The sequence below is a fragment of the Falco rusticolus genome, chromosome 3 (assembly GCF_015220075.1).
Source record: "Falco rusticolus isolate bFalRus1 chromosome 3, bFalRus1.pri, whole genome shotgun sequence".
Taxonomy (NCBI): Eukaryota; Metazoa; Chordata; class Aves; order Falconiformes; family Falconidae; genus Falco; species Falco rusticolus.
This window is the reverse complement of record NC_051189.1, coordinates 51,439,126-51,466,246: the sequence shown is the minus strand read 5'-3', so window position 1 is coordinate 51,466,246 and position 27,121 is coordinate 51,439,126. Positions and strand designations below refer to the sequence as shown.

General features: G+C 36.8%; 1 protein-coding gene and 1 non-coding gene across 2 annotated transcripts in view; both read right to left on the bottom strand.

Annotated features, from left to right (window-relative positions):
* Window positions 1-27,121, bottom strand: part of CCDC178 (coiled-coil domain containing 178) — a 58,469-nt gene that overhangs the window by 8,297 nt on the left and 23,051 nt on the right. Inside the window, 7 exon segments of the mRNA XM_037379147.1 lie at window positions 2,622-2,722; window positions 6,602-6,712; window positions 10,099-10,254; window positions 12,899-12,965; window positions 17,932-18,108; window positions 25,375-25,511; window positions 25,635-25,730. Of these exon segments, the coding sequence (XP_037235044.1) occupies window positions 2,622-2,722; window positions 6,602-6,712; window positions 10,099-10,254; window positions 12,899-12,965; window positions 17,932-18,108; window positions 25,375-25,511; window positions 25,635-25,730 (845 nt within the window).
* Window positions 20,733-20,803, bottom strand: TRNAG-CCC. The gene has a single exon. It is a non-coding gene; the product is annotated as a tRNA-Gly (tRNA).

Genomic DNA, 27,121 nt, shown 5'->3' with positions numbered 1-27,121 from the left:
GGAACAGCTGGGACCAATAATAAGCAGTTATCCTTCTTATTGATTAGCTGATACTTGACAGAACAGATGTGTTTAGGAGTTTTGGAATTTAGTTCTAAATTCTGGAGGTCACAAGATCCTCCTCACAGTCTCTTCTGAGACTGTCTGCAGAACATCAATCCCCTTTGCAGAAAATTAAAGCGTCTAAGGCCTCCTCCGAATTAGTGTCTACACAAATCTCTCTAAAAAGGGGCTAAGGGATCCACCGGAAACTTCCTAGGGCTTCTTTTCACTGAAACCCCCTTCCAGTGTTCCTAATCCCTGGCACATCCCTTTAACTTTCCTCCTATCCTTATTTCCTTCTGGCTGGAGGTAGGCACACCATATGGGAACTGATGCATATCAACAGTGGGGGCTCCAGTACAAGCATGGATGCTCCTCACATAAACATTAAGTTCACAGGATTTGCTTATCATCCTCCTAATTTAATTAGCACAAAACTCCACTGAGATAAAAAAAATGAGTGAATGTATTACATGTTCGTTCTTAACTTCAGATATGAAGACATGTTTTTAAGTCCTCCAAGAATGCAAAAACAATTTTTCAAAAGTCATTGTTCCAAGATGGTTTCTATAGGGGATACCTGTGACATATAATTTTCCCTTCGTTAGCAGGTTACGCTAAATTTTCCTGTAGACTTCAGATTTGTAGTCAATTCTATTGTGGAAAAAAGTTTTTATTTCAAATTACTCTTATTTTGATAACATTGTGTCAATGTTTCTATTTCACTCTAGTAGCTATTATTTAATCTTTTTATTGCATTAATGGTAAGCAATAACAAGTCAAGGAGGTGTTATTCAGACAAAGATGCTAGAAAGTACCTATAAAAGGACAACAGTGAAGACTGAAAGCAAAAGTAGGAACTCCTTTACCTTAATTTTCTCCACCAGATCAGGCCAGAATTAGCCTGATTAGATGCCAAAAAAATGGAAATAATAGCCAAAAGTAAAACCCAAAAAAGTTTATCCTTTAGTTCCAGTTTTTCTACCAAGTCAGGTAGGTATCAGCACTCTTACAAAAAGAAGAAAGGTCAGTTCAAATAGGTAAGTACATTTGATATTGAACTATATGTATAACAGGAAATGGCTAGGGCAGACTTTCTTAAGATAGATTGATGAAATGCCATGTCATATGTCAGATTATTGGAAATATTAATAGAAGAAGGTAGATTAGACTGAAAGAGATATTTTTTTTTCTGAATATTGCCACCATTCATCTTCACTAATGAGAAGCAGGAAGCAATGAAAAAACACCAACTCCAAACTCTTCTTCTGCTTTGTCCCTCAAGCACAGACAGTCTGAATGCTCTGAACACCAGAAGGCATAAGTATGCCGCCAGTTTTCAGCAAGTCACATGATGGAGAAATTCCCATGTGCTGTACCTTCTGTGTTCAGAGAATGACAAATAGGAATACTAGCCATCAGGTTAGATAATCTGGAAGTCAGAGGGGTTTGTTTGGACCTTTTTTGACTTTACAGTTCTTTTTGTTAATGGGATCTCTAAAAGCAGGTTCTCAAGAAAAATGCAAAGTTTTCATTACTATCTATTTTAGGTGTAGAAGTTGGAGAATCTGCAAGAAAATTTCTCTTTGAAAGAGATGGACTTCTTAGCTATATAGAAATAATGAATTGCTGGAATGAACTTTCAGTGCCACTTTGTGTTGATAATATCCCTTTCTTCTCTGATTCTGAATAAAACATGTCATTATATGAAACTACTGGCTAAAGAGCTGTGGAAAACGAGAAGAGATTTTTCAGTCATGGAAAGATGCCTTCCATTCTTGAAGTTCAGGAAGTTCAACTGCACATTGGGTCCCTCTGAATCATTCTGTTTGAATCAAGAGTTGGAAAAAACCACAGCCAGTCCCATGTACTCAGCTAAAAAATTTACATAGAAAAAAAATTTCCCCAGTAAAGAATTTCATGGAATAATCTCTCAAAGATCTTTCAACAATGACAGTACATAAGTTAAAGAGATCACAGAGCTGTAGTATAAAGATGCAAGGATCACTTTCTTACTATTCAGTCATCTTGTACAATTCAATAATCCAAGCTGCTTTCTCTTCGACATTGCACAGCAGGTTCACCTTTATCCTTGAAGAGTAAGCCTGCTGTGCAATCAGCATATACAGCCCTCCAAGGCTTGTGTGGCCTAGAAGGCAACCTGCTTTATCAGCTGGATAGAGCCCTTTGAGACTATTTTCAGGACTCATCAGTCACAGTAAGTGTAGGTCCACACTTCTTAAACCAGAGAAAACACAGAGTGCGTGGAATCCTCCATTAATTAAGGATGCAACTGACCATGAATATTATCAAATTTCCAAAAGTAATTCTGATGCCTGAAATTCAATTTGGTAAGCAGACAATTTATCATGAATAACTTCTACAGATATGTTAAAACTACAAGCAGCAATCAGACAAAAATACTCCTAATTATTGATGAAAAGTGCATTATATTTCCTAGAAATAATACTGCAAAATAACAAAACTACCTTTGGTAATAGCAATAAAGTAGGCTACTAAATTACTTCAGTAAAAGTAATAAACTGTCCTTTAAAATTCATATAATAGGTAGGTCTTACCTCAAATCAGTGAAAGATTTCTCTGTATTTTCCATCTGTATTTGCTTCATGTTCCATAATTCATTTAATTCTTTAAGTTCATTTTTAAAATTTTCCATGTGTGAGAGTATTCAGCAATTTGATCGGAAACAAATAATTTTTTTTTTCCTGGGAATTAGAAAAAATACATTGCATCTAAATTAGGCAGGGATAGATTTCCAAATACTGTATTTTAAGTGCATGACTGTGGGCAATAATTCATGAAATTGTATACCTAAAGAAAGATAATTTCTTTCAGGGAGGCAGTTGAAGCACTTAGTGCAACTGGAAGAACTGCCTTGCTGTGAAAGCATGGCTTTGCACATCCAGTTATATTTCTCTAACTTGTTGCACAATTCTTCTACTCTATATCCACACATTTTATTATACTGCTTGTATTTTTGCACTTGCCTATGTTGTATATGGATGTATGCACATTGGGGGGCCACCATCATCATAAAATACATGCCCTCTTTAATTATTGCTCTCATACATAGAAGTTTTTCAAATAACCACTGGCTTGCACAGCAAAAACTTTATTAATAATAGTGAAAAGTAATAAATTTTGCATATGATCTAAGTCTGGGCCTATTTATTTCTGTGTATGCCGATTCAGCATCTTAACTGGCAGCTTTTATTTCTAGACTGTCAAAGTACTTACAAAATGTAATACTAAAAAACTTGGCCTTCAGGAAAAAATAGTATTTTTAGTTGCCATTCTCCAGAGAGAATATGGCTTACTCATCTCTGAAAACTGGCATTTTCCATTTAGTTGCCTAAATAGACAGTTGTCCTCTTTCAGATGTCAAGTTTTTGTAACAGTTGTCCTGTACTCCAAACTGTGGAGGATTACAGCACAAAGATTCCTGAATTCCTGCCTACTTTCCTCAGATACAAGTACAAAACTCAGAGAGATGCTGACATTAATCTGCTGATAGATGTTTAATTTAAACAGTGTTTTCACTAAACTTCCTATTCTACAGAAGAGACATCAAGTTGCAGCGTCTTTATCATACCAAAAGTGACCACAGCCACAGGACCCAAAAAATGTAAAGCTTCGTGACACAAGCAAACTCTACTTTCAAGAGCAACAGTACCTGGTAAACAAAGCTGCAGCTCCTCACAATGAACAAGGTAAACATACAGCATTGTAGCAGTTCAACGGTAATAAACAGGTGGGAGTCTTCTATTTGGGTGATACCTCTAAAGTGGTCTTGCTGCATTAGATTTTGTAACTTATACTAATGAACTGTAAGCAGCTATGTAAATGGGTTAAATTAAGAGGGAGGAAAATACCTTTTGATTATCCTTATATACACACATATAATCTAAGTGCACACATGTATAAACACCAAATTTCAAGACATCACAATTCAGTAGGCAAAGAATGCATCACATTATATTTAAATAAAGACCAGTATGTTAAAAATTTCTTGGTTAGATACTGCCCCATTTTTCTGAAGCAGTAGCCTGATGCATAGTGTAATGATCTTTTTCCTTATGATAAAAGTGCTTCTTAGGTATACCTAAAAGGTAGCTGGTACTAGGAATCAAATTTTTTGTGACAGATGTTAGCACAGATATGAAGGTGTGCAAGGTACCGTAAGAACATGGAATTTTTAAGGCCGCTGAACTTTGTAAAAGTGTAATCTGTATCTGATATGATTAGATGGAAATTTCAGGTTTCTTGCAGGAACATAGACTCGAAAGAAAATGAAGATATGGTAATTAATGCAAGCCCCTGTGCAACTGAACTGCTCATAGAGAGTCTCAACCCCCAGGAAAAATGGTATTTTTAGGCTTAGTATCAGAAGAACCTGGAGAAATGTGATAGTCCAAGATATACAGCATGTCTCTGTGATCTGTCCTGGCCTTAAACTTTACAAATAATGAAATCTGAGATGATTAAGATATGAAGGCCAGATATAGATATGAACACAAAGAAGCCATGACTTTTTTTTTTTTTTTTTTCCCAGAGTCAGGTTCACATATGAGCTATGTTACAACAAAGCTGACAATCAAGAGCTTTGTCTCTTTGACTTCCTGCACTTTTTTCAGGACTTTTCAACCAAGGCAGAGAAAATCGGAAAATGTTGGCTTCCACGCATGTGGAATACTAGCCATTGGGTCAATGCAACCTGGTTCCTATCATAGACGACATGCAATCAGATTTTAGAACAAACAAATGAAAGTGGTGAGACACTACATTCTGTGATCCAAATATAAATAGACTGAATATCTGCTCCTTATGGCTTGCTGTAGTGGATAACAGTCCAGTATCCTGCCTAAGCTGAATGAGTCCCTTAGCACTTGGTCATTCAGCTGTTCAATATGTGAACAGTATTTCTCATTCTTCTGAGCTGCTAAACGAGACTACTGGTGTATTAAGTAGTAGAATTCATATGCCCATACCTAGTTACCTAACTTTTAGACATTTAAAAGTCAGCACAGCAAACTAAGTCACTTCACATTCAACAGTGAGATGGAGAAGCTTCCAGTGTGTGATTCATCTTGCCCTAAAGTAGGTAAACCATGAAGGGTTGTGAATTGCTTGATCAGTTGGAAGATTAAGACTCCATATTACTCCTAGACTAAGATTACTGTGGAATCATAGCCATTTCTTTCATAACATCATTTAAGCTACACTAGGCAACCTTTAAACAAGCCAATGTCTTAATCATGGAAGAGCACCAAAATCTTGGAATATAACTTTAAATAATTTTTCCTTGAAAACAAAATAATACAATTAACAGAATCATATAGTGTGACCCTGCACAGCTAGAAATATTAGTTATTAAAAATAAGACATCCCTTTTTATAAAGCCTCACTTTTACGAAACGTCAGTTGCTGCAATCAAGGAACTGTATCAGGCTGTAAAAAGGAACATTTAAGGTATCCAAGTATTGTAACCAGCTTAGAGCAAAACAGGCTTTGTACATTGTTTTATTCCACCTAGCCAAAACACTCCTCTAAAACACTTACACAACACCAACTCAAATATTGCTAGTTACTAACTAATGTATACAGGTATTTACAGTTACTAGGAAATGCAGCATTAAAAATCATAATATTAAAAGTATAGAAAACAAATGCACTGAAAAACATTGTAGAATTACTTCTTATCTGTATGCTGACTCATCAGTCATTTCCACGTTCTAAGATCTATTGGCAAACCTGCAGTTTCATAGAGCACAGTCTTTAACAGAAAGAGATGTATAAACTCTGTCTTCCCTGCCAAATTTAGAAACCTGTGTGAATCAATGAATTTCCCAATCCTTAATTTAAGATTCTGTCATACATAGGAAGTCTCAGAATTTTTCAATAGAAATTACCGAATTTATGAAAGCTACTCTGGACAAGATGATTTTTTTAAAAAATCTATATATCTCATCTTTGATGCTGTAATACCTAACTCAAGTTTCTACAATATGTAAAGGAAAGAATAATAAAAATGAACAGAATCTTAGAAAGAAAATGCTTGTTTCTTCTAATGCTTATAACCATGTTTATATAAAGCATAGTGTTCAGTAATGAAATTCAATAATTCCCTTTGGTGGATTATACAGTTTAGTAACTGATATAGCAGATATAAGCCATCATTTACAAAAAGATGCCATCTGCTGAGCAAACATGCAATCAGCAGGCACTTCCTATTACACTAGAACCTTTTTTGTCCTTTATTGATTTTCTCCATTGCATTTCTAAAGCCCCAAAGCAATCTGAGCCGGTGTAGCAAATGAAGAAAGCAAAGGACTTCTCAATGACCCCAATATCAATTCTGCTTTGTACTTTACACTGTCTCAAGGCTATGAACCTCATAGGTTAGTTCAAGCACGAGACAGAAAATAGTACATATACTCTATGTATGTTTATAGTTTCAAGGCAACTGTGTAGAAATGACAGCCTAACCTTTGAGATTAAACATACTTCAAAAAAGCCATACAGGCCTTAAATTCTTTACCTGTATATCACTTAATTGTTGCTGCATAATAGTTCTTTGTTGTTCCAGTTGTTCATTTTGCTTCTGCTCTTTGTCTAGCTCTTGTACTCTCTGATCCAAATAGGAGAGCTTCTGGAGAGTTTATGCATAAACAGACAATGTTAGTATTCAAAAGTTATTGTCCTACATTCTGTAGAAATCAGAAAATATATTAGTCATTACATACTTTAATAGTTACCATTCTTAAACTCATTTTTGTTTTCCATTCCATACATATTTCTCCATCATGTACATTTATATACTCTATGCTTTGAATGAAAAAATGCACATTTATAATAGAAAATATTTGCTACTTCATGTAGTGTTTATTCTCTAGCAGCAAAAAATTACCACTTACTCTGCTCCCCATGCTTCTTTACTTCCTTTCTGCAAAGGAAGTTATAAATAAAGTTCTGAAGTCAAAATATATACTTGGAATAGCTTCCATGGGGTTTGTATAAAGGGAAAAATAAATGTTTTTGACTTACTATCACTAACACATGAAAAATATAGCTATAGACAGCTAACAAGAGGAAGAAGAAAGAAAATTAAAAATTGGGATATGTCATGTTTATATTTTTCATTAAGTCACTCTGTTATTTATTAGCACCTCAAGAAAAGCCCAAGTTTTTGTCCATTTTATCAATTCCACTTGCATCATCAGTGTGAGCACCAAATATTAAATTACAGAAATCATTATTAATACAGGTAATAAGAAAAATTTTACATTACTAAATATGATTTTATAAATCGTATAATAGTTCTATTATTCAAAGTTTCAAATTTCATTTAGACTCTATAATAAAGAAAACTAAAATAGGTATTAATATTTCTATTCTGAAACGAGAATTTAAACCTTTCATCAATGAAAAAGTCCTTCCTTTAAATTACCAATATCTTTTGCATATCATTCACATACTGATCTGCTTGTGCAAACTCTTGTTTCCAAGCTTTTAAAACAGAAGCAAATACACAGCTATAGACCATGATGTATAACTTACACCACACCTCTCTAGGTTTCCAGGATACTAATGATGTGGTCTTTGTCACATTGTTTCTACTCAGTTTTATTTGGGGAAGGGCTAACAAAATTAGTCACTGCCATTCATGTGTTGTTTTGAAAATACTATTAACTATTAGAGGAATCTCTTCTTTTAATTTTTCAATTTGACTTATTAAACTCAAATCAAAAATAAACTATCACATAATCCATTATCTGAACTAAAACTATTCAACAACCTCCACCTCTCCTCCAAAAATGGTGAAGTATTGCTACATGCAGATTATGTCAAGAGCCTTTCAAATAAAATAACACTAGAGAACTGGAGAAGACAATCTCCCATGACAAGCTGTTTACTAGTAGTCAGATAACAGAACTACGAACCTACAGATTGATTCTGCAACAAAAAAATTCCTCTTGCTGAGGCAGCAGATATTCTTTATCTGGGCTTTGAGCAAAAATACAAAAAAAACCTGTATCTAAACTCAAAAAATGTTGATCTTACTTGACTGTGAGAATGTTCTGTAACAAGTATATGGCTGATTTAAAACTCCTTGCCTTAATTCTGGACATAAACCATCAATAGTTAGTTTTGTTTCCTACTGATTTGGAAACAAAAATGAAGGCATTTTGCTTTTTCTTTTCTGGCAGTAAGCTCCAGTAAAAATGCCCTCCTTTTTCAGACACTTAAGAAAGAATTACTTTTTTCATACAGAGTACTGTATTTTCAGTTCTGGTCCCTAAGACACTTACTTCCCCGGGGCTGGTGGGGTGGGGATGGGAGGAGTGGGGGTGGGGGGTGGAAGAAAAAAAAAAAAAAGAAAGCTTCAAATGCCTTCCCTGGATTGTAAAACTGCTCATCACAGTGAACAATGCATGCCCACCTATTCATGCAGTGTGGAGCAGCTCACATTTGGAAGGACCTGTTTGCAAGGATTTGCACATATTTTGTGGTGCAATACAGAACAAAGGCTTTAAGTAGTACACAAAGCTTAATTTAAGCATTATGATAGGACAGCCCCCAATTTCAGTGTTGCAGATTTGTACAATTACCACTGTGAAAGCCAAACTGTTTCACTCATTATAGAAGACTGGAAACAATTGAAAAATATTCCCGTGTTTCCAGTCATTTTCACAGCCGCTGCCTGAAAGAAGAAAAGGAACAAGCACCTGCTCAAGAAAAGGACATATAAAAAGGAAAAAGCAGAGTTATGGAAATCCTCTTAATTTAAAAAATAAAAATAAAAAAATCTGTGACTAAATTACATTCCAAACGGCTCTGCAAATAAAGACTGAATGGTTTTGTTTGAGGGTTTTTCTTCAATACAATATGCAGAATTTACATCTTGCACCAGACTATGGTTCAGATTTTGAATATTTCCACATAATTTCAGAACAATAAGGTTTGTTAAAGTGGCAGGGGGACATAAAACTATCAGCACTGCCTAAGGAAATGATTGTCTGCTTAGCTAAGGTCTCATGTTTGTAGAACTACTAGTCAACTGATCCACGTACTAACAAGTATTTTTCAAAAGCATCCATAATTTTAATATCTTGTTTTTAAACACTGATTTATTTAGAGAACATTGTTCACTTTGTCATCTCCTATCTACCACCATTGTTGTAGCACTGCATATAAGCAAAGCTTTCAAAGATCTAAAAGATCACCAGGTCTAAAAGAGGAAGGTCTAATAATGAAAGAAATATTTCTCAGTCATACAAGTTTAGTTAGTATTCCTGTTACTCTTTTGAGCAGGACTGGACAAAAGGTTATTTCTCTGAAAAATTTCCCAAGGTTTTAACCACAGGGAAGGTTAACACCACTAGTATACCCTGCAGATATGGGGAATAGGCTACTAGGTCACCACTGGACAACTGGATGAAAATGGCTCTTTGGCTGTACTTTCAAGATGATGGGGGGACAACCAAAACACATCATACTATAACAGGAGGAATGCTACAGTAGAAGCAAAAGAAATGCTTGGAAGAGAAGAATGTACTTAATTAGGTTGATACAAGTAGGTTGAGGAACTGTTTTTAAACATCTGTCTCTTTTTCTTATACAAAACAGACCTTTCATGAGAGGAAGGGAAAACATTTTTATCAGTATCTTCCATAAAGCAGAGGAGCAAAGAGGGTCCCCAGCATGCCGTAGCTGCGGGCTTATACATTAGTTGCTCTCTTCAGCTTGTAAGCCCACAAAGTAGTACAAAGGAAACAAGCAAGTATTCAACCGTCTTCCCTTTTGTAAGAAAACAGATCACAGAAGCTAAAAGAGACGGATTTTTCTAATATAGAAAGCAAGAAAGGTCAAAACTAAGACTGGAATTACATTGTATTTTGTTATGTTGTACCACAGCACAACTGCACAGTTGCAAAATCCAACTCTTCTGAGCTATGGACTTCTGTTTCCTCTTATTTTTTTTCTAATAATGACAAAAAATATGCCAGTTAGTGGTCCAGAATCTACTACTTTTACCTCATAGTTGTCTTTAACAATAGCTTTATTTCTTTTAAATTTTGTTTCTAGATCAACTACTTGTCTCTCTTCTGTTCTCTCCATATCTTCCTCTCTTTTCTTGACTTTCTCTTGTTGCTTTTCCTCTAGTTCATCATTTAGCACATTAATCCTGGCCTGTTTCTTAAGGGCTGATTCTGCCAGGTGTATTGGGTTTGCATGGCCAGGTTTTGGTAGCAGGGGGGCTACAGGGGTGGCTTCTGTGAGAAGCTACTAGAAACTTCTCCTATGTCCAGTAGGACAAATGCCAGCCAGCTCCAAGATGGACCTGCTGCTGGCCAAGGCCAAGCCCATCAGCAACAGTGGTAGAGCCTGTGGGACAACATATTTAACAAGGGAAATAAAATCCAAACATGAGCAATTGCACCCAGACAAGAGAGGAGCAAGAATATGTGAGAGCAACAGCCCTGCAGCCCCCCAGGCCAGCACAGAGGGAGGCAGGAGGTGCCCCAGGCCCCAGAGCAGAGATTCCCTGGCAGCCCGCGGTGAAGCCCCTGGCGAGGCAGGCTGTGCCCCTCAGCCCGTGGAGGGCCGTGGTGGAGCAGATCCCCACCTGCAGCCCATGGGGACCCCACACCAGAGCAGGCAGACTCCTGAAAGAGGCTGTGACATGTGGCCAGCCGGCGCTGGAGCAGCTCCTGGCAGGGCCTGTGACCCAATAGAGAGAGAGGCCCAGGCGGGAGCAGGTTTGCTGGCCGGGCCTGTGAACCACGCTGGAGCCATCTGTTCCTGAAGAACTGTACCTCATGGAAGGCACCTATGGTGGAGCAGGGCATGAAGAACTGTGGCCCTTGGGAAGGGCTCACATTGGAGAGGTTCCCGTGGGAGGGACCCCCGGCTGGAGCAGGGCCCGAGTGTGAGGAGCCTCCCCCGAGGGGGCAGGAGCGGCAGAGGCAGCGTGTGATGGACTGACCCAGCCCCATGCCGTTCCTGTCCCCCTGCGCTGCTGGGGGGAGGGAGAGAATTCGGGAGTGAAGTTGTGCCCGGGAAGATGGAAGGGGTGGGGGCAATGCTTGGTTTTAAGATTTGGTTTTAGTTCTCATTATCCTACTCTGATTTGATTGCTAATAAACTAATTTCCCCAAGTCGAGACTATTTTGCCCATGACAGTAATTGGTGAGTGATATCCCTATCCTTGTTTTGACTCACAAGCTTTTTACATTTTGTTATATTTTTTTTCCTCTGTCTGGTTGAGGAAGGGAGTGATAAAGCAGCTTTGGTGAGCACCTGGCTTTTAGACAGGGTCAACCCATGACACCAGGCTTTTGTATCATAAAGGTCTCTGTGTTACTGGATTGAAACTCTGAAGGAAACACTGATTTTCTGGCATCATAGAGAATGAAGGAGTGATCTCCAGAAAGTTGCTCCTCGGACAAAGCCAGAGCTTAGTTCTGACAGACCCACTTTAAGACTTCCTAACTCTGCTGGTGACACTGAATGCAGAGATTAAGGACTTTTTCAGAAAACCACCCTGCAGCTTCCACTCGGTGTCTTGCCTGAGACTTTAAGACCTCATAGTTATTACAATAGTTTGAATATGACCATCATCCATGCTGTTGCAGAAGACAGCTGATGGAATCCATCTGCCAAAGGATTGGATACAGACAGAATACCCCTTTTGGTGATGCCAAACTTGGGATTTTAGTCAGAGAAGCTGAAGAAATATCAACACTTGCCTGAGGATGGTTGAAAAGCATCACTGAAGTCCAGAAGAAAAGAGCTACAATTGACAATCAAAAAAGGAACACCAAAGTTTGTTGCTATATTAGCAGTTCACATCAGGAGAAAATAAATGGTGTTAGGGCACCCTATTTTACATATGCATCCATCAATATAAGGTATGTTAAGGGTCTGATTGCAGGTTTGTCTTGGTTTCAGCTGGGATAGAGTTAATTTTCTTCTTGGTGGCTAGTGCAGTGCTGTGCTATGGTTTTGGTGTGGGAACAGTGTGGTTGGGGACTTTTTGCTTTCTCAGGCCTTGCTGGTATGAGGGCTGGAGGGCCACAGGAAACTAGGGGGGACACAGCCAGGACAGGTGACCTGAACTAGCCAAAGAGGTATTCCATACCATAGGATATCATGCTTGGTATATAAACTGGGGCCCGGGGGGGAGGGTGGGTTGGCTGGGGCTGCTGATCCCTGGTCAGGGACTAGCTGGGCATTGGTCAGCAGGTGGTGAGCAGTTGTATTGTGTGTCACGAGTTTTCTTTTCTCCTTCCCTTTGGATTTCATTCCTCTCCTCTTCTCCCTCCTTTTCGTTATAACTGCTGCTGTTGTTATCATTGGGGTTTTTTGGTTTTATTTTATCTCCATTGTTAAACTGTTCTTATCTCAACCCTTGAGTTTTACGTTCCTTTCCAATTCTTCTCCTGACCCCCCTGGGTGATGGGAGAGTGAGCAAGTGGCCGAGTGGCAATTACAGCTGGGGTTAAACCACGACAAGTTTCAAAGAAACTTAGGAAAAATATACAAATTCAAATAATGTCACTGCATATATTGAATATTACTAAAGGTTTTTTATCTTTTAAAGCAAACTGGAAAATTTTGTGCATAACTGGGATACAAATAAAGTATTTCATGTTTTCATGAGTATTTGAATTTTCCTAGCAGCTGAACAGCAGGCATCATTACTTAGCAAAATCTATTAGCCTTCTATATGTGAGGTGGTCACAAAGTACTCAAAGTTAATTCATGGTAGGAAGTAAAAAGAAGGTAGAAGAAGATTTTAGATTTGAAGTAAAATGTCTACTGTCATGTTTACATGAGTCACTTTCTAAATTCCTTTTTGATCTTGAATTTCTTTTTTAAGGTTCCCCTCCAAATTCTTAGGAAAAAAAAAAAAAAGCCATACATAATGCATAAGAAAAAAAGGTAATGGACAACATCAATGAAAATTTGACACTAAAATCACAGCAAAGAGGAGCACAGCATTTAAAATTTTTCTCAAGTGTCATAAAGACTATATTAAAAAAGGAAATTCCAACAGAGTCTCAGGCATAAAAGGTAAATAAAAATAGACCATACTGTAAGTAACAATATTTTCTAGATTTAATATAATTTATTTTGATATGTTAAAATAATTAAATACATGAAGAAGCTGAGCTGGCTTACCTAAATGGATATTGAACATCAAACGTTCAAAATTTAAAAATCTCGGTCCCTTCTATATTTTATATGATGAGACTTTTTTTTGTAGTTTCTAGTAAAAAAAAATTACCCTGTTTTAGTCCTTTCTTATGACTATCCTACTCATATCACTTCTAGGATAATAGTTATATAGCACATCATTATAGTCTGCACCTTGAAAACCTCTAATTCAACATACATCAGATTACCAGACCATCATAACTATACCTGATTACAATCCAAGTAAAACTCTAGGGTTTTCTGTCTCTTTTTTAAGTTAATTTAGGTAGTGGGAAACTGATTATTTAAGCAGGACAAGGCACAACGTGGCCAACAGTGAAGTAAGAAATTAACTCAATCAACTCTATTATTGAAATGTATTTATTCAAGATGTTTTATTCACATCCATATCTGCACTTTGGAAGTGCATATGCCATCAGCACTTGGAGAGGGAGGTTCCTGTATAAGGAGGTCATAAACATCTCCCAGATGCCAAATACATAAGAAAATTCAAAACCAGGTCCAAATATCCCCATATATTCTCAAACCCCGAATCTCAAAGGTTGTTAAGAACTTCAAGGAAACAAGTAACAGAGATCAGTGTTCATGTGGAAAACACATCCTGTAATCAATGAGTAAAAGCCTTTTTTCCCCAGATGAAAGTTTATGCATTTGCTCCAATAATAACTCCAAGCAACAACTTGTGCCCATGGCTCTGCCCTTCCCCTCACACCTCCTTGTCCCCATATGTATATAGTGTATCTGAACCCAAATCCTGAGTCTAGTAAATGAACTGTGGCATCTGGACCAGTCTCCAAAATGCAGCAACATCTTGAATGACTAATGATAACACTTGGTGATTGCATGAATCACTATATTTTTCACTCTATTCAGTAGCCCAAGGATACAGTTTAGCTACTGGTTACAGACAGACACTTTTTTCAGACACACCAGGAGGTAATTGCTCTCATAGAATATCAGCAGAGACCAGGCAGTGAAATACAAATTGCACCTTCATTTATGTGTTCATATTCAAAATTCACCACTATTCAATTATTACTTAAGTAGAGACCTTCTCCATTCATGCTTTTACTTTGCAATTAGCTCTTGAAATTGGTCGCCTTCCCTGTGTATGTCTTCACATGTATATGTATGCTTTAACTATTATAATTACAAAACTTTTGTTAATTTATGGTAACTAAGACTAAATATAGCAATGTTAACTTAAAAGCTGTTAACAGAATGGTTATTCTGGAGGTGGTAGGAATAGAAGTATTAATTAACAACGGCACCGAAGCAACTTGAACGGTACTGGAAAGCAATCATTACTGAAGGCAGGACCGCTAGTAATAGCTTCATGTAGGAGTTAAGTTGTGCCAACAGGTGAACCAGAATACCTACAGAAAGAAATTCCATCTCTAACCATAAATGGATAGATACATGGCTTTGAAATACATTTCTGACTGACTACATGCCCGGGATGTTAACACTAGCTATGACTTGAGAGCTTAAGGAACAACAATATTCAAACAGCAACACTGCATTCAAATTAAAAAAATATGTTTTATAAAAATTACAGGAGTTTATTAAAAACTTTATGAGGAACAGCTAAAAAAGTAAAATACTTCTAATCCAGAGGGAGATTACTTTACAGATATCATACTGGAGGCTCAAAGCACATGCAAATCAAGTTTGTTTGACAGACACTTTGGAAATATCAAAAAGAAAATCAGTTCTACTAAACAGAAGGGAAGATATTAGCAGCAAGACAAAAAGTTGAAATTATGTCTAAAAAAAGGGAAAAGATCTTGAACTTTGCATATTTAAATCTAAAAATACCACCAGGCAAGCTAAGAGTTCTTGGGAAAACCAGCAAGAGACTTAAAACAAGTCTTCCAAACACATCTGATATGAAGCCTGCTAGATAATATGTAAGGCCAACAGATGATCAGAAGCACTTAAAGATGGACTTACCATGAAGCACTCAGAAAACAGCATATGAAAGGGGGGGAAAGCCCAAATTCCAAAACAAATAAAACCTGCAAAGCCCTAAGAAGCAAACTCATAATATGAATTGTTATGAAAACAAAATACTAGTTGACACATGGAAAATTTGATGCATAGGAGAGGTATCAGCATGACTGGGAAGCAATGTCTAAAAATTCGTCAGTTTTCTTTAGTATTTAAAAGTATGTAGAGAAGAGATATCTGGACAATACAGTCTACTTGGACTTCTAAATAGTATTTGGTAAATGAATATAAATAATTCCTTAATTAATTGTTCATGAGTTAAGGATAAAACTCCACACGTGAATATATAATGCATTTAAAGACAGAAGACCTACAATAGAAATAAATTACCAGTTTTCACAGTGGCGGGTACAGTGGGGTGTTGCAAGTATCCATGCTGGATCCTGTGGTTTCCAATTTATTCAGAAACAATATGGAAAATGGGGGATTTTGTGAGATGACTTATTAAAACCAGCTGGACTTCTTATTTACGAATGTCAACATTCGATGAAGGTAAATGTATGTTTGCACATTGGGACAAAGTCTTCACTTTATACAGTGCTTGACTCTGAGCTGCCTAGTAATCCAACAGGAACATGATCATAAGAAGAAAATGCTCCACTGCATTTAAAAGTCTAAATGTAAAATTAAGAACTATTACAAAAGGAATACAGAATAAAACAGAAGTCATCTTTATACCACTATATATACACCCAAGATGTGTCTACACACTGAATACCCTATGCTCTTTCCCCATAACAACAGAACTGGAAAACAGAACTGGATGACAGACATGGGACAGTTTCCATGAATTAAACAAGTTGATGGATTAGGCGACCACAGCTTGAAAAAGAGGAAGAATATGATAAAAGCCTATAAAGTCATGTCTGACATGTAGGAAGTGAATATGGAATGACTGAACAATACATCTTTGAAAATAAGAACCAGGTCCTATACAAAGATAGTATATGCCAGGCAGAAAATAAAGAAACAATTTAGTTTTTAACACAACACATGGCAAAGCTTTTGAATTCCTTACCACAGAATGTTGTGGATGTCAAAAGTCTAAAATATGACTGTAAAATTAATAGAAGAAAGTATCACCAATTCTAAATTAATTTTTAATAGTAAAGAGTAAACATAAAATAAGACACACACACACAAAAAAAGGGGGGGGGGGGAGGATGTAGGACAGCAAATATCTAGAGGCTTTACCTGAATCCCTTCTAAAATCCTTGCTTTTTAGACTAATATTTAGCATCCCTTAAATACTTAAACCATAAGAAGACTCATAGTGGACTCCCCTGATTGTACAGTTCAACATCCATTTGTGTAAATATTTCAGCACCCAGTGCTGAGAATGTGAAGAAAATAGTGCTTGGGAAATTTATATACAAACAAAACAGAAAAGTCATACAAATTTAGTATTAAAACATATGGCTATAAAACAGCATAATATACCAAAAAAATACAATGTATAAGACAAAACTACATGGTGCAAATTCAGATATTGTTGGGAATAGAATTTTGATCCAAGAGAAGACAACCTGGCACTATGAAGGACTTTAACAAACATAAAACTGACTCACTCCTATTCATTATGAAAACAGCTCTAAAGTTCTCTAGCTCATGTTTTACAGTTTTTTACCTCGATTCTATGAGCTTTTTAGCTGACTTTTAAATCATATCCAATGATTCCTTTTTTCTTTTCAGAAGCAGAGTCTGGTACTTGGACATACGTTTACTTTTGGCCAGCAGCTAGGTGAAAAGGCAGGCAGGAAGCATGTGGAGTGCCTAATATACCAATGCATATTATAACCAGGAAAATACTATTACTGTTCCTAATGTTACTGATTACAAGTAATGAAATCCTAAAATTATTACGGAAAATAAAACTGTGAAAGTCTTTTCAGGCAATCTATACCTTCTATGTAGCAGAAGTTCTCTAGTGAAGAATATGCAAAACACCACTTATACCTCCATGGTAAAAAAAGACCCTTAAAAATTCCCCATTTTATTTTCTTTCCATATTTCTGAATGCTGAATCTTACACTTTGCAATAACACTGATCCTAAAAGTTGTATGCATATGTACCATATTATTCACTAAGAATTGTGTGAAGTGAAAAAACAAGTCTTGCAAGTCTTCTAAGTCTTCATAGTCATGGCAAGGCTTCTATAGAAGGATGAATTAAAATTTCAATTCTAGATAACTAATGATATCCAAATGATAATTAATTATTCTAACCTAGTATTTCATTTGCAATGATTACATTTAGCATGAAATAAAACTATACTGATTTACAAATTATTCTAATCATTTAGTTACATAAAGAATGAGATTGTTATTTGTTAGTATTCATTTTAAATCACTTAGCAATAACAAATGCTTTGTATGGCTGAGAATATTTAACCTGTTAACTTTACTTTTTAGCCTGCTATTACCTACGACCGTTTAGTAACCAGTTTATTTTATCTTCCAGAGACTATTATTATTTGCTACTTTTCAAGTGTTTTAAAATGCAGCATTAAAATCATAATGTTTTAAATTATTTTTTTTTTAATATTCGGTTGCTTGCCCAATAATTCTCTGATACAAAGAACATTATTTTCAATTCTTCTTCTCTAAAAAATGAATTTGATGAAAAATTATATCTTGTAAGAGATTTCTTCTGCAGTTTTGGCATTTTTTAAGTCCTCATACTTCCTTTTATTTTCACTGTAGGACAATTCAGCATTACAGAGATCATCATTTAGTCTTTCTATTTGCTGTTCAGTCTTACACAGGCTTTTGCAGATAGTTTCAACTTCTGACTGATACACCTTTTGTCTTGAGCTGTTGAAATAAAATGGCCAATCTTACATTTTGTTTTGTAAAGTGTATTAATAAAAATAAAACCCATTATTGAAAAAGTAGAGCTAAAACATTCTAAAATTTTATTATTAAATGAATTATTATTAATTAAAATTAAATTGTTCAAATTTACTGAAAACCAGTATTTCATTATCCTGCTATTTGATGTTGAATACACCAGGCTCTACATCAAAGCCTTAAAGTCTTTTTATTCATGAGCATAAGGCCTGATAGTTTACTGATATCAAACAATTATACATATCCATTTTTTCATTTTCCTGTATATCTGTACTATGTTTCCTGATTTTCATACAGAATCTCCTGTGTTTTGGTTTTTGCCCATCACCTCTGGTCCTGCCACTGGGCACCACTGAAAAGAACATGGCTCCATGCTCTTTGCACCTTCCTGTCAGGTACTTATATACATTATTACTATCCCCCAAGTCTTTCCAGGTTGAACAGCTTTCTCAGCCTTTTCTCATAGGACACATGCTCCAATCCCTCCACCATCTTCATGGCCCTTTGTTGGACTCTTCTCAGTACATCCATGTCTCTCTTGTACTGGGAAGCCCAGAACTGGACATAGTGGGGCCTCACTAGTTCTGAGTAGAGGGAAAGGATCATCTCCCTCCATCTCTGGCAATGCACCTCCTAATGCAGTGCAGGATACCATTGGCCTTATTTGCAGCAAAGGCACATTGCTGGCTCATGTTCAACTTGGTGTCCACCAGGACCTCCAGGGTCTTTTCTGCCAAGCTGTTTTCCAGCTGGGTGGCCCCCAGCATATCTTGGTGCCTGGTGCTGTTCCTCCCCAGGCACAGGACTTTTTACTCCTCCTTGTTGAACTTCATGAGGTTCCTTTCAGCCTATTTCTCCAACCTGATGAGGTCCCTCTGGATGGCAGCACAGCCCTCCAGAGTATCAGCCACTTCTCCCAATTTGGTGTCATCCATGCAAGCCTCCTGGCATTTTTGCCTTCCTTCCTACTCATTGGAAGGGACAGCTCTTGAGCTTGAAGGAGGTGAACCTTGAATATTAAACAGCTTTCTTGAGCCCCTCTTCCCAAATATAATATAAACCTATCAATTCTGGATGAGAAGAAAGTGGCAAGAACAGCCCTTTTATCTGGAAGTGTTAAAACTGGACAGAGTCTCAGTTCATCTATCTTATAATAAAAGGCCATGTCTAGGATACTTCATATCAGTGCAGTGGTACAGGTCATACAGCTGATGAATTCAAATTCCTAAGTATGTTGCTATTTGTAGAATTCTTAGATCACATAGAACAATTTCAATTTATCTGCATACAAACAAACTTTCAGAGGTGAACTGTTTAACAGAAGTGAACTTAAAATACTATGTGATTAGACTGCTGGATTATACAGCAAAACCCAAACAGAATCAAATACAAAAAAACTACAGGTAAACCCTGATATTGCTTTGACTGACAGAATACAACCTCTGTATCATCAGAACTTAATATTCTTCAATGGAATATTTCTTTGTAGAAGAATGGGATCATTGAAAAATAAAGTTACTGAGTGCTGAATTAGAATGATAAACCTAAATGGTATTGTAAGGAACTTCATAGGATATGTAACATTGTTTCCGACACTTAATCTGCAAACCCACAACACGCTGGCACTGATCACACATTTCCTTGGCTGAATTAGTGGCCAGAATATTTTTCTCAAAGATCAGCTGCTTTAACACAGGGTGTCATTTGTTTAGTTAAAGGAAGGAAACATAATTTACCTTACAAAATCCAAAGATTTCTAAGTGTTCAAGGACTAAACTTCACAGGTTGTTTCACACAGGCATGCACACACACACACACACACACAAACACACAGTCTCTCTCTGCACATTCCGCTTTCAGTGCATGTGAACTGCTGGTTCCTAAATATACAGTCTTACAGCTGTAAGTATCTTCGATATACTCCTTGAAAAACTTGTAAGAGAGTGCAAGCCCACAGCGACTTAATTTCCCTTCCCAAAATTCATGTAACAAAGAAGCACAAAGCAAGAGAACAGAAAACATTGCCCACATGCATCTTGATGAACTATACCTAACATATACCATGTATACAGTATGTATTACAACTGCCCTTTCCCTGTTAAGAGATCGTCTACAGCTAGACTCAATGTACTGATTCCCAAGCAGCTGATCAATCCGATGGAGACAAGAACTCAGCCCCACTAGAACTAAAACTGCAATACAGTCTTTACAAAATATCACCTAGACCAGGGGTCCTCAAACTACGGCCCGCAGGCTGGATACAGCCCCCCAGGGTCCTCAATCCGCCCCCCGGTATTTACAGACCCCACCCGCTGTGGGTTGGGGGGAACCAAGCAGATGCAGATGACTGCCTGCCACTGCATCCACGCGCCGGCCCCCTGGTTAAAAAGTTTGAGGACACCTGACCTAGAGGCTTCAGCACTGTCACACACCTGTAAGACCCTGTGCTTAAAAGCCAGGACTGACTGATTTACACAAATCCACATACAAGCATTTTTCAATATTGCAGAAGCTGTAACAGCCCTACTCACAAACTGAGCTCCAGGGTTATAACAGCTGCTGCTGAGGATGGAAGATGGGGTTTTCCCTGCACCAGCCGGGAATCGAACCCGGGTCGCAAGAATGGGAATCTTGCATGATACCACTACACCACTGGTGCCTCTGTGCAGTCTACAATGAAATCACCCTGGGCTGCGCCAGTATGCAAAGTGCTGCACCAGCATGCAAAGTGCTGCATAGTCAGTTATTGATTTAGACAGTCCTTAAATACAAAGGATTCCTCCCCCTTTTTTTAACTATTGAGACAAAAATCTTGCATAGATCTAAAAGAGCTTGTTCCTTGTGAATTAAAACACTAGAGATGATCAGGATCTACTACAAGCATGTTAGGAAAAACACAGCTGAATGGCCCAAATCTTCCCTACATGTTAATGCTCAAAGACAATTACAAGAAAGAGCAACAGAAATTTTTTGGCTAAAGGGTGGCAAGATGAAAGCAGATGTACTTTGCTACTTCCAAGTCTAAGACCATTTAGTTAACAGCCATCTCATTAGACAGTAATAATAATTCTATTCGTTAGACTCACAGGTCTGCCTCTGTCCCATGCACTGATTACATTTTCCTGCACACTAGTGAGGTTGGCAATGAGATACAGAGCAACTATACCAGAGTGAGTAGTAACAAGGGCTGTGACATAACCATGATTTAAGAGAGTTATAACTGTAAGTGGATTACCAGTTACAGACAGACTGATAAAAGAGGTCAAGAAGATACTGTTATGGAGAATCAGTGAAAAATAAGGAATTTGTGAAGGTACAGTATGGCCTTGAGACCAAAGACCAAATGATTAGCTGGGATCAGAAGTAATTACAATACTCCATCCAATAAAGAGAGTTTCAAGGATATTCTGACTACCAGATGAAACTTCAGTTGCAAATTTGTCCCTGAACAAATAATTTCCATACACTTTTGGTAATGGTTTTGGTTAGTTCTTACAGAATTTCTGAATCCTGCAGCCTCTGATAACACTGATTTGAACTATTCAGACCACACCACATCACTTTCAAACCAGAAAGTTTTTCTACAGATGGTCTTGTGACCTGATTCTGAAATAGCTCTCACAACTATTCCAGAGATAGATGACTTAATTTTGCAAATTCTACATGTAGAAGACTTACAGATCACATACTTCATGACATATACTGTTCTCCCTAATTAAGCACTTTTAATATGTCCATATAACCCATAACATCCTCATATAAACAATACTTACAGGACTACGTAGGAAAAAGAATTCTCTACCAGAAGCAAATTACCTGAAGAAAGTAACGTATATTCTAAAATACTGGAAAAAGGTCACTAGGCAATTAACTGCTCACCTTGCCTAGGGAAGTTTTGACACAACCAACACCAGCAACCCTAAAAAATTAATCTGATTGACTGTTTCTTAAAATGGGTATAAGTATAGCTGATCTTATTTTGGGGAAGGTGATGACTAAATGGCTTCACAAATTACTTCCAAAATGTCTATGATGTAAAAAGACTTAAATTTCAAAATACCAAAGCCAAGAGAGCAATTCATCTGAACACTGCAGAGTAAGCGGATCTGTGCTGGAGCTGGAAAGAAACAAAAGGAACCAAACAATGACTGTTCCACTCTGATTTCCTATACCTTTCATGTGGAGCAAAATTGTTTTGATGCTTATAAAGAAGTCAAATCACTTTAAGCATGGATGCTAGAAGATATAAATATTTCAAGCAGAAAAGCAAGTGGACTACAGCTGAAAGAACTACTGTTCTTTGGTGCATGTGTTCCGTACTACACCCCTTTGTATAGGTCTTTAAATTTATCACGGCTTATGCAGCTCACTCAGGATCTCTGCCCCAATTTGAGAAGCATGCTAAGTTTATCTTTCTTTCCCTAAGCTTTCATACATTCAGTAACTTCGTATAGCATGTGTACCTGATATTTTCTGACCTAATGGTATCTGTAAGATGTACTCAGCCTTCATAGGAAACAGGTATACATCAGGTCAAATGCACTGTTTTTCCTCAGCTTCTTTCATCCAAGATGCTTAACATACTATGAAGGAAAGACAACACATATAGGGGGTGAATGTTCATATAGACAACAAATCCCAACGTATTTCAGTAACTGGAAGTTTTTTCCCCACTGAAATTTGCATAAGTTTTGTATTTTAGATCCTTCTAAGCTCAAACACAAGTTAGCTAGAGAAAAGTCTTGGAATTCTTTGGGGGAAAAAATGAATTCAGGATCATTTTCCCAAAGGCAACACTATTTCCAGATGCCTCTGTACAGCACTCAGTATCAGCGCGTGTGAAGATATTGTCATCAATGCCTTCAATATAATTTGAAGTACACTTCTGATTATAAAAGCAGGCCCACTTCAATGGGCTCATAAAAGATACTGAGAATATGATAGCCATTTTAGAAGATGTAGGAGGTAGAATTCTCCCTTTCTCTCATAGCAAGAGAGACAAGACAGGACAGGAAATGAGACTATTTAAACTGCATGTGCTCCTAGAATCTCAGGTGAGCATGAAACTTATTTCTTGCGTGTACTGCATGTTCTAAATAGGAAAGAGACACAACTAATCTTTCTAGGAAGAACACTAGTAGATAATTCTCTGTCTTCTTGCAGCTTAGTAGGAGCTGGAGAGTCACTCACTTTCTGGTCTTGTGAAGTAACATGTAGGGACTCTATTAGTACGCAATTAATCAAAACACGCACTCCAGTTCTTAGAGTAGCATGAGACAATGTGTTGATTTTAAGAATCCCATTCTGATGGAATATAGCAATTCCACACAATACTGCAATTCTTCTCTAATACAAAAGACCACACAGAAATCACAACATAATTATATTGAGAAAGTTTGTGAGAAGCTAGAAAAGTCTCAGAGTATTAGACTAATGATATGACATGTAAAATCGCTTCAACATAAGGCAAGAGATTACTGGCAGATCAAAGAATATAAAGGTTTCTGAGCAGAACCAAACATACTGATCTCATAGCACTTAATGGCAACACCCCAAAAAGAACTATAGTTAGTTATAGCCTTTGTTTAAAACACTCCTTATTCAGTCAAGAACTCCAAAAAGATAAAAAAGGATTTTCAAATAAAAAGCCCTACATTCTTCTTTTTTTAAAAAATACTTCAAATTGAATTCTATATTCAGCCTTCACTCCTTATTTCCTGGGAATAGACCAAATAGCAGTCTTGAAATGGTATTTCCCCTTCAAAGGATGTCTTCAGATCATCCATTGAAAACATAAATAAACTTAGCTCCTGGTATCCTTCATTACTAGGAACTTGTCATAACCATTCTCTGGATCTTGAATCTGAACTTTCATATGCATTTTATGAACTCCTGAACATGTGGAAGGACAACAATCAGGACACACGTCAATACTAATTATATATGAAAAAGATAATTTGTCTTGTGAAGTTGTTCAGTCTTTCAAGGATCCCTGTAAAGCGTTAGTATATAAGATGGTCTCAAGTAACAATGTTTCCTAATTTTGTTTTCCAAGAACTCCCCACTCTTTCCTGATGCTCTACATTTGTGTGTACATGTTCTTGCAAATCTGAATTTCCTCTTTCAGCTTATCAGTTAATACTTTGAACATGGCCAAGATCTCTCTCCATTATTACATGTATGATGAAATAAAAGCTTTAATCCATCAAAAAAAATCCAATGAAATTGAAAATAATAAATTTGGAAAGCTACAGCACTAATTCCAAAATGTTCTAATAACCCCAATGAGTAGTTCCATCAACATCAGAACTAATGAAGCCTGGTTTCTTACCCATTTGTGTCCCATCATTGATTGACTTAGGTATGTAAGGTATGAGCTCCAACTTGGAATATTAACAAGGAGCATGCATATAGCTGCTCTCATCTTTTTATATCCTCCCTTTTCCCACATCTCTTGTATGGACATTTTGGGGTCTAGTAAGGAATGTTTTTATGATGACAGGGTGTCTGTATTCAATTCAGTCATCAATTTCTACAAAACTTGTAAGACCCTAATTATTTTCAAGAACTTTTCTTTTCAGATGACTTTGCTGAAACCAGACAATAAAATCCAAAGTAACTGAGGGCACAAAGAAGATAAACTGTCAGATACATAAAACCAGCATACACCTAGTGTCCAAAGGAAGAAAGAACTAAAAACTGGGGGGGTGGGGGGTGGGGGGTGTGTGTGTGTGTTTCTGTCATATTATAAAGGCTCTGAGAATATTATGTACAATGTAGTTTATAGCTATTCTGAATCATTAAACTGAGAAGCTACAAAAGATGTGTACATAACATCTTACAAGAATTCAAAGAGAATAAGAGAAAATCAGTATTTCAGATTATCTGTTTATAACCATCATATATGAAAAAAATACAAATATAATTCATAAAAGATTTTACCAAGATGTTTTGGGGACTGAGGCTTCTGTTAACAAAAAGAGAAACCTTCCTCATTTTGTTTTATTTTAATTGTCAAAGTATGTATTTTTTCTTTTGAAAATTTTTAGTTATTTTTCTTTCAAGTGAAGGTCAAAAAAGTTAGATGATAAATTTCAGCCTGAAATGACTTGAAATTATTGAAGTGTTGAATTACAGATAAATGTAAAATAAAAGCAAGGTTCACTTTTATAACCATGTTTTCAGTGAAAAAATAAAGCTTCCTTCCTGTATTTATGTTGCAGGCATTACCTATTTCTGAGTTTTTGCAAAAGCTCTTCATTTTCTCCCTCAAGTTCTTCACTTTCACATTTCAAACCACCCAGTCCTTCATTAATATTGAGGATCTTTTGCTTTATATTCCGTAGATCACTTTCCCTGGTGGATTTCTAATGAACATTAAAACATTAATACACCCTTAGCATAAGCTGAAATTATCTCAGGCCAACAACAGAACACACAAGTATGCAAGCATTTTTACATAATTTATATATAAACAGTAAGAAACTTACTACTTCTTCCACAGCTTCAATCACTTCGGAAGAAGCATCTGATATTTTTACACTCTCATCTCTTTAGGCTGCTATTTTATTATTCAAATCTTCTATCTAGCAAATTTTTTGTAAAGTAAGTAATACAAATATCTTCTACGTTTCTTTTTAATGATTAAACAATCTATTTAAAAATTAAATTTCAAAAGAAGGCTATTAAAGAGTTAATAGAGGTCTTTCATGCTATAGTATTCAGATGCACATTGCCATTGCAATGTATTCTAGCAGAATCTTTGGACTTCACAGTATCAGTAAGCACATACTGCCTGCTAATTCATACCTGACATATGTGGTATAATTAAACATAATATTTTAAGTTCCTCTCAGCCTCAAGATTTTCCATAATATCTCCGTATTGCTATTAATACAGATTCATGCAGAGATTCAATGATGGATCAATCATTGGAGCTTAACGAAAAATGAGGGTGTGAGGGAAGCAAGGATCTGCAGGATAAGGAAAACATCTAAAGTGCCTTTAGACAGACAAAGGCATACCTACTCACACCGAATTTAATGAACTTTGTTTCCTTCACATCTCCTTCCTCTGCAGAGGCTGAAACAACATAGCTACCCTGCCATAACTTACCTATAAAATCTCCATACGGACAAAGGTCTAACTGGAATATGACCAGAAAACACACACGTCCAAGCAGGGTCAGAGTTGATAGGGATGTCAGAGAATACATGTGGGAAGTTCAGAACAGAATTAGGACACAGATACTTTTGATGGCATGTAATTTCCTACTGCTACCTCAAGAATCTGATGAAGAGCAGATTTACTTAAGATACTTTGTGCCTATGTCCCTGCAGCCAAGGAGGGAAACATACAGGCTTTGTCTTGTTATCTTGTCGAGAAAGTCACAGTTCTGTTTTACTTCTCTAGGATTCTGCTGATTGTCCTTGTATGGCTGCACCTTCCTAACTAGCTGGAGACTGAAGGTAACCAGAATGGTTAGGAATTATGAGACATTATCTGTGAGAAGAAACTGCAAAGAAGCACCTATACTAACCTAGAGGGGGGGGGGGGGGGGGGGGGAAGAAGAGATAAAACAGCAAATTGTTAAGTCTCTCAAAAGATAAAATATTCTAAGAAATACAGTTCAGGGGAAGTGTGGGACAGACAAAGAGAAATTGGTTACATCTACAGGGGAAAAACACCCAACAGATTAAGTATAAGCAAAAATGTCCCAGTTTTTAAATTACTAACACATAGGAAAAACATGATTCAGAAATGGTTTTCTCTCTTTCGATGTTTTTATAGCAAACATTTTGTCAGGAATGACCTGAAATACTGCCACACTGTGCAGGTAATTAATGAAGACAAAAGAATAAAGGAGGAATAGTTAAGTATGAGATTAATTTTGTAAGAAGGGTTTCTTCTAATCTTTGAAAAGCAAAAGCCATGTAGATACAGAAAATGGATTTAATGCATACAGATACCTTTTGTA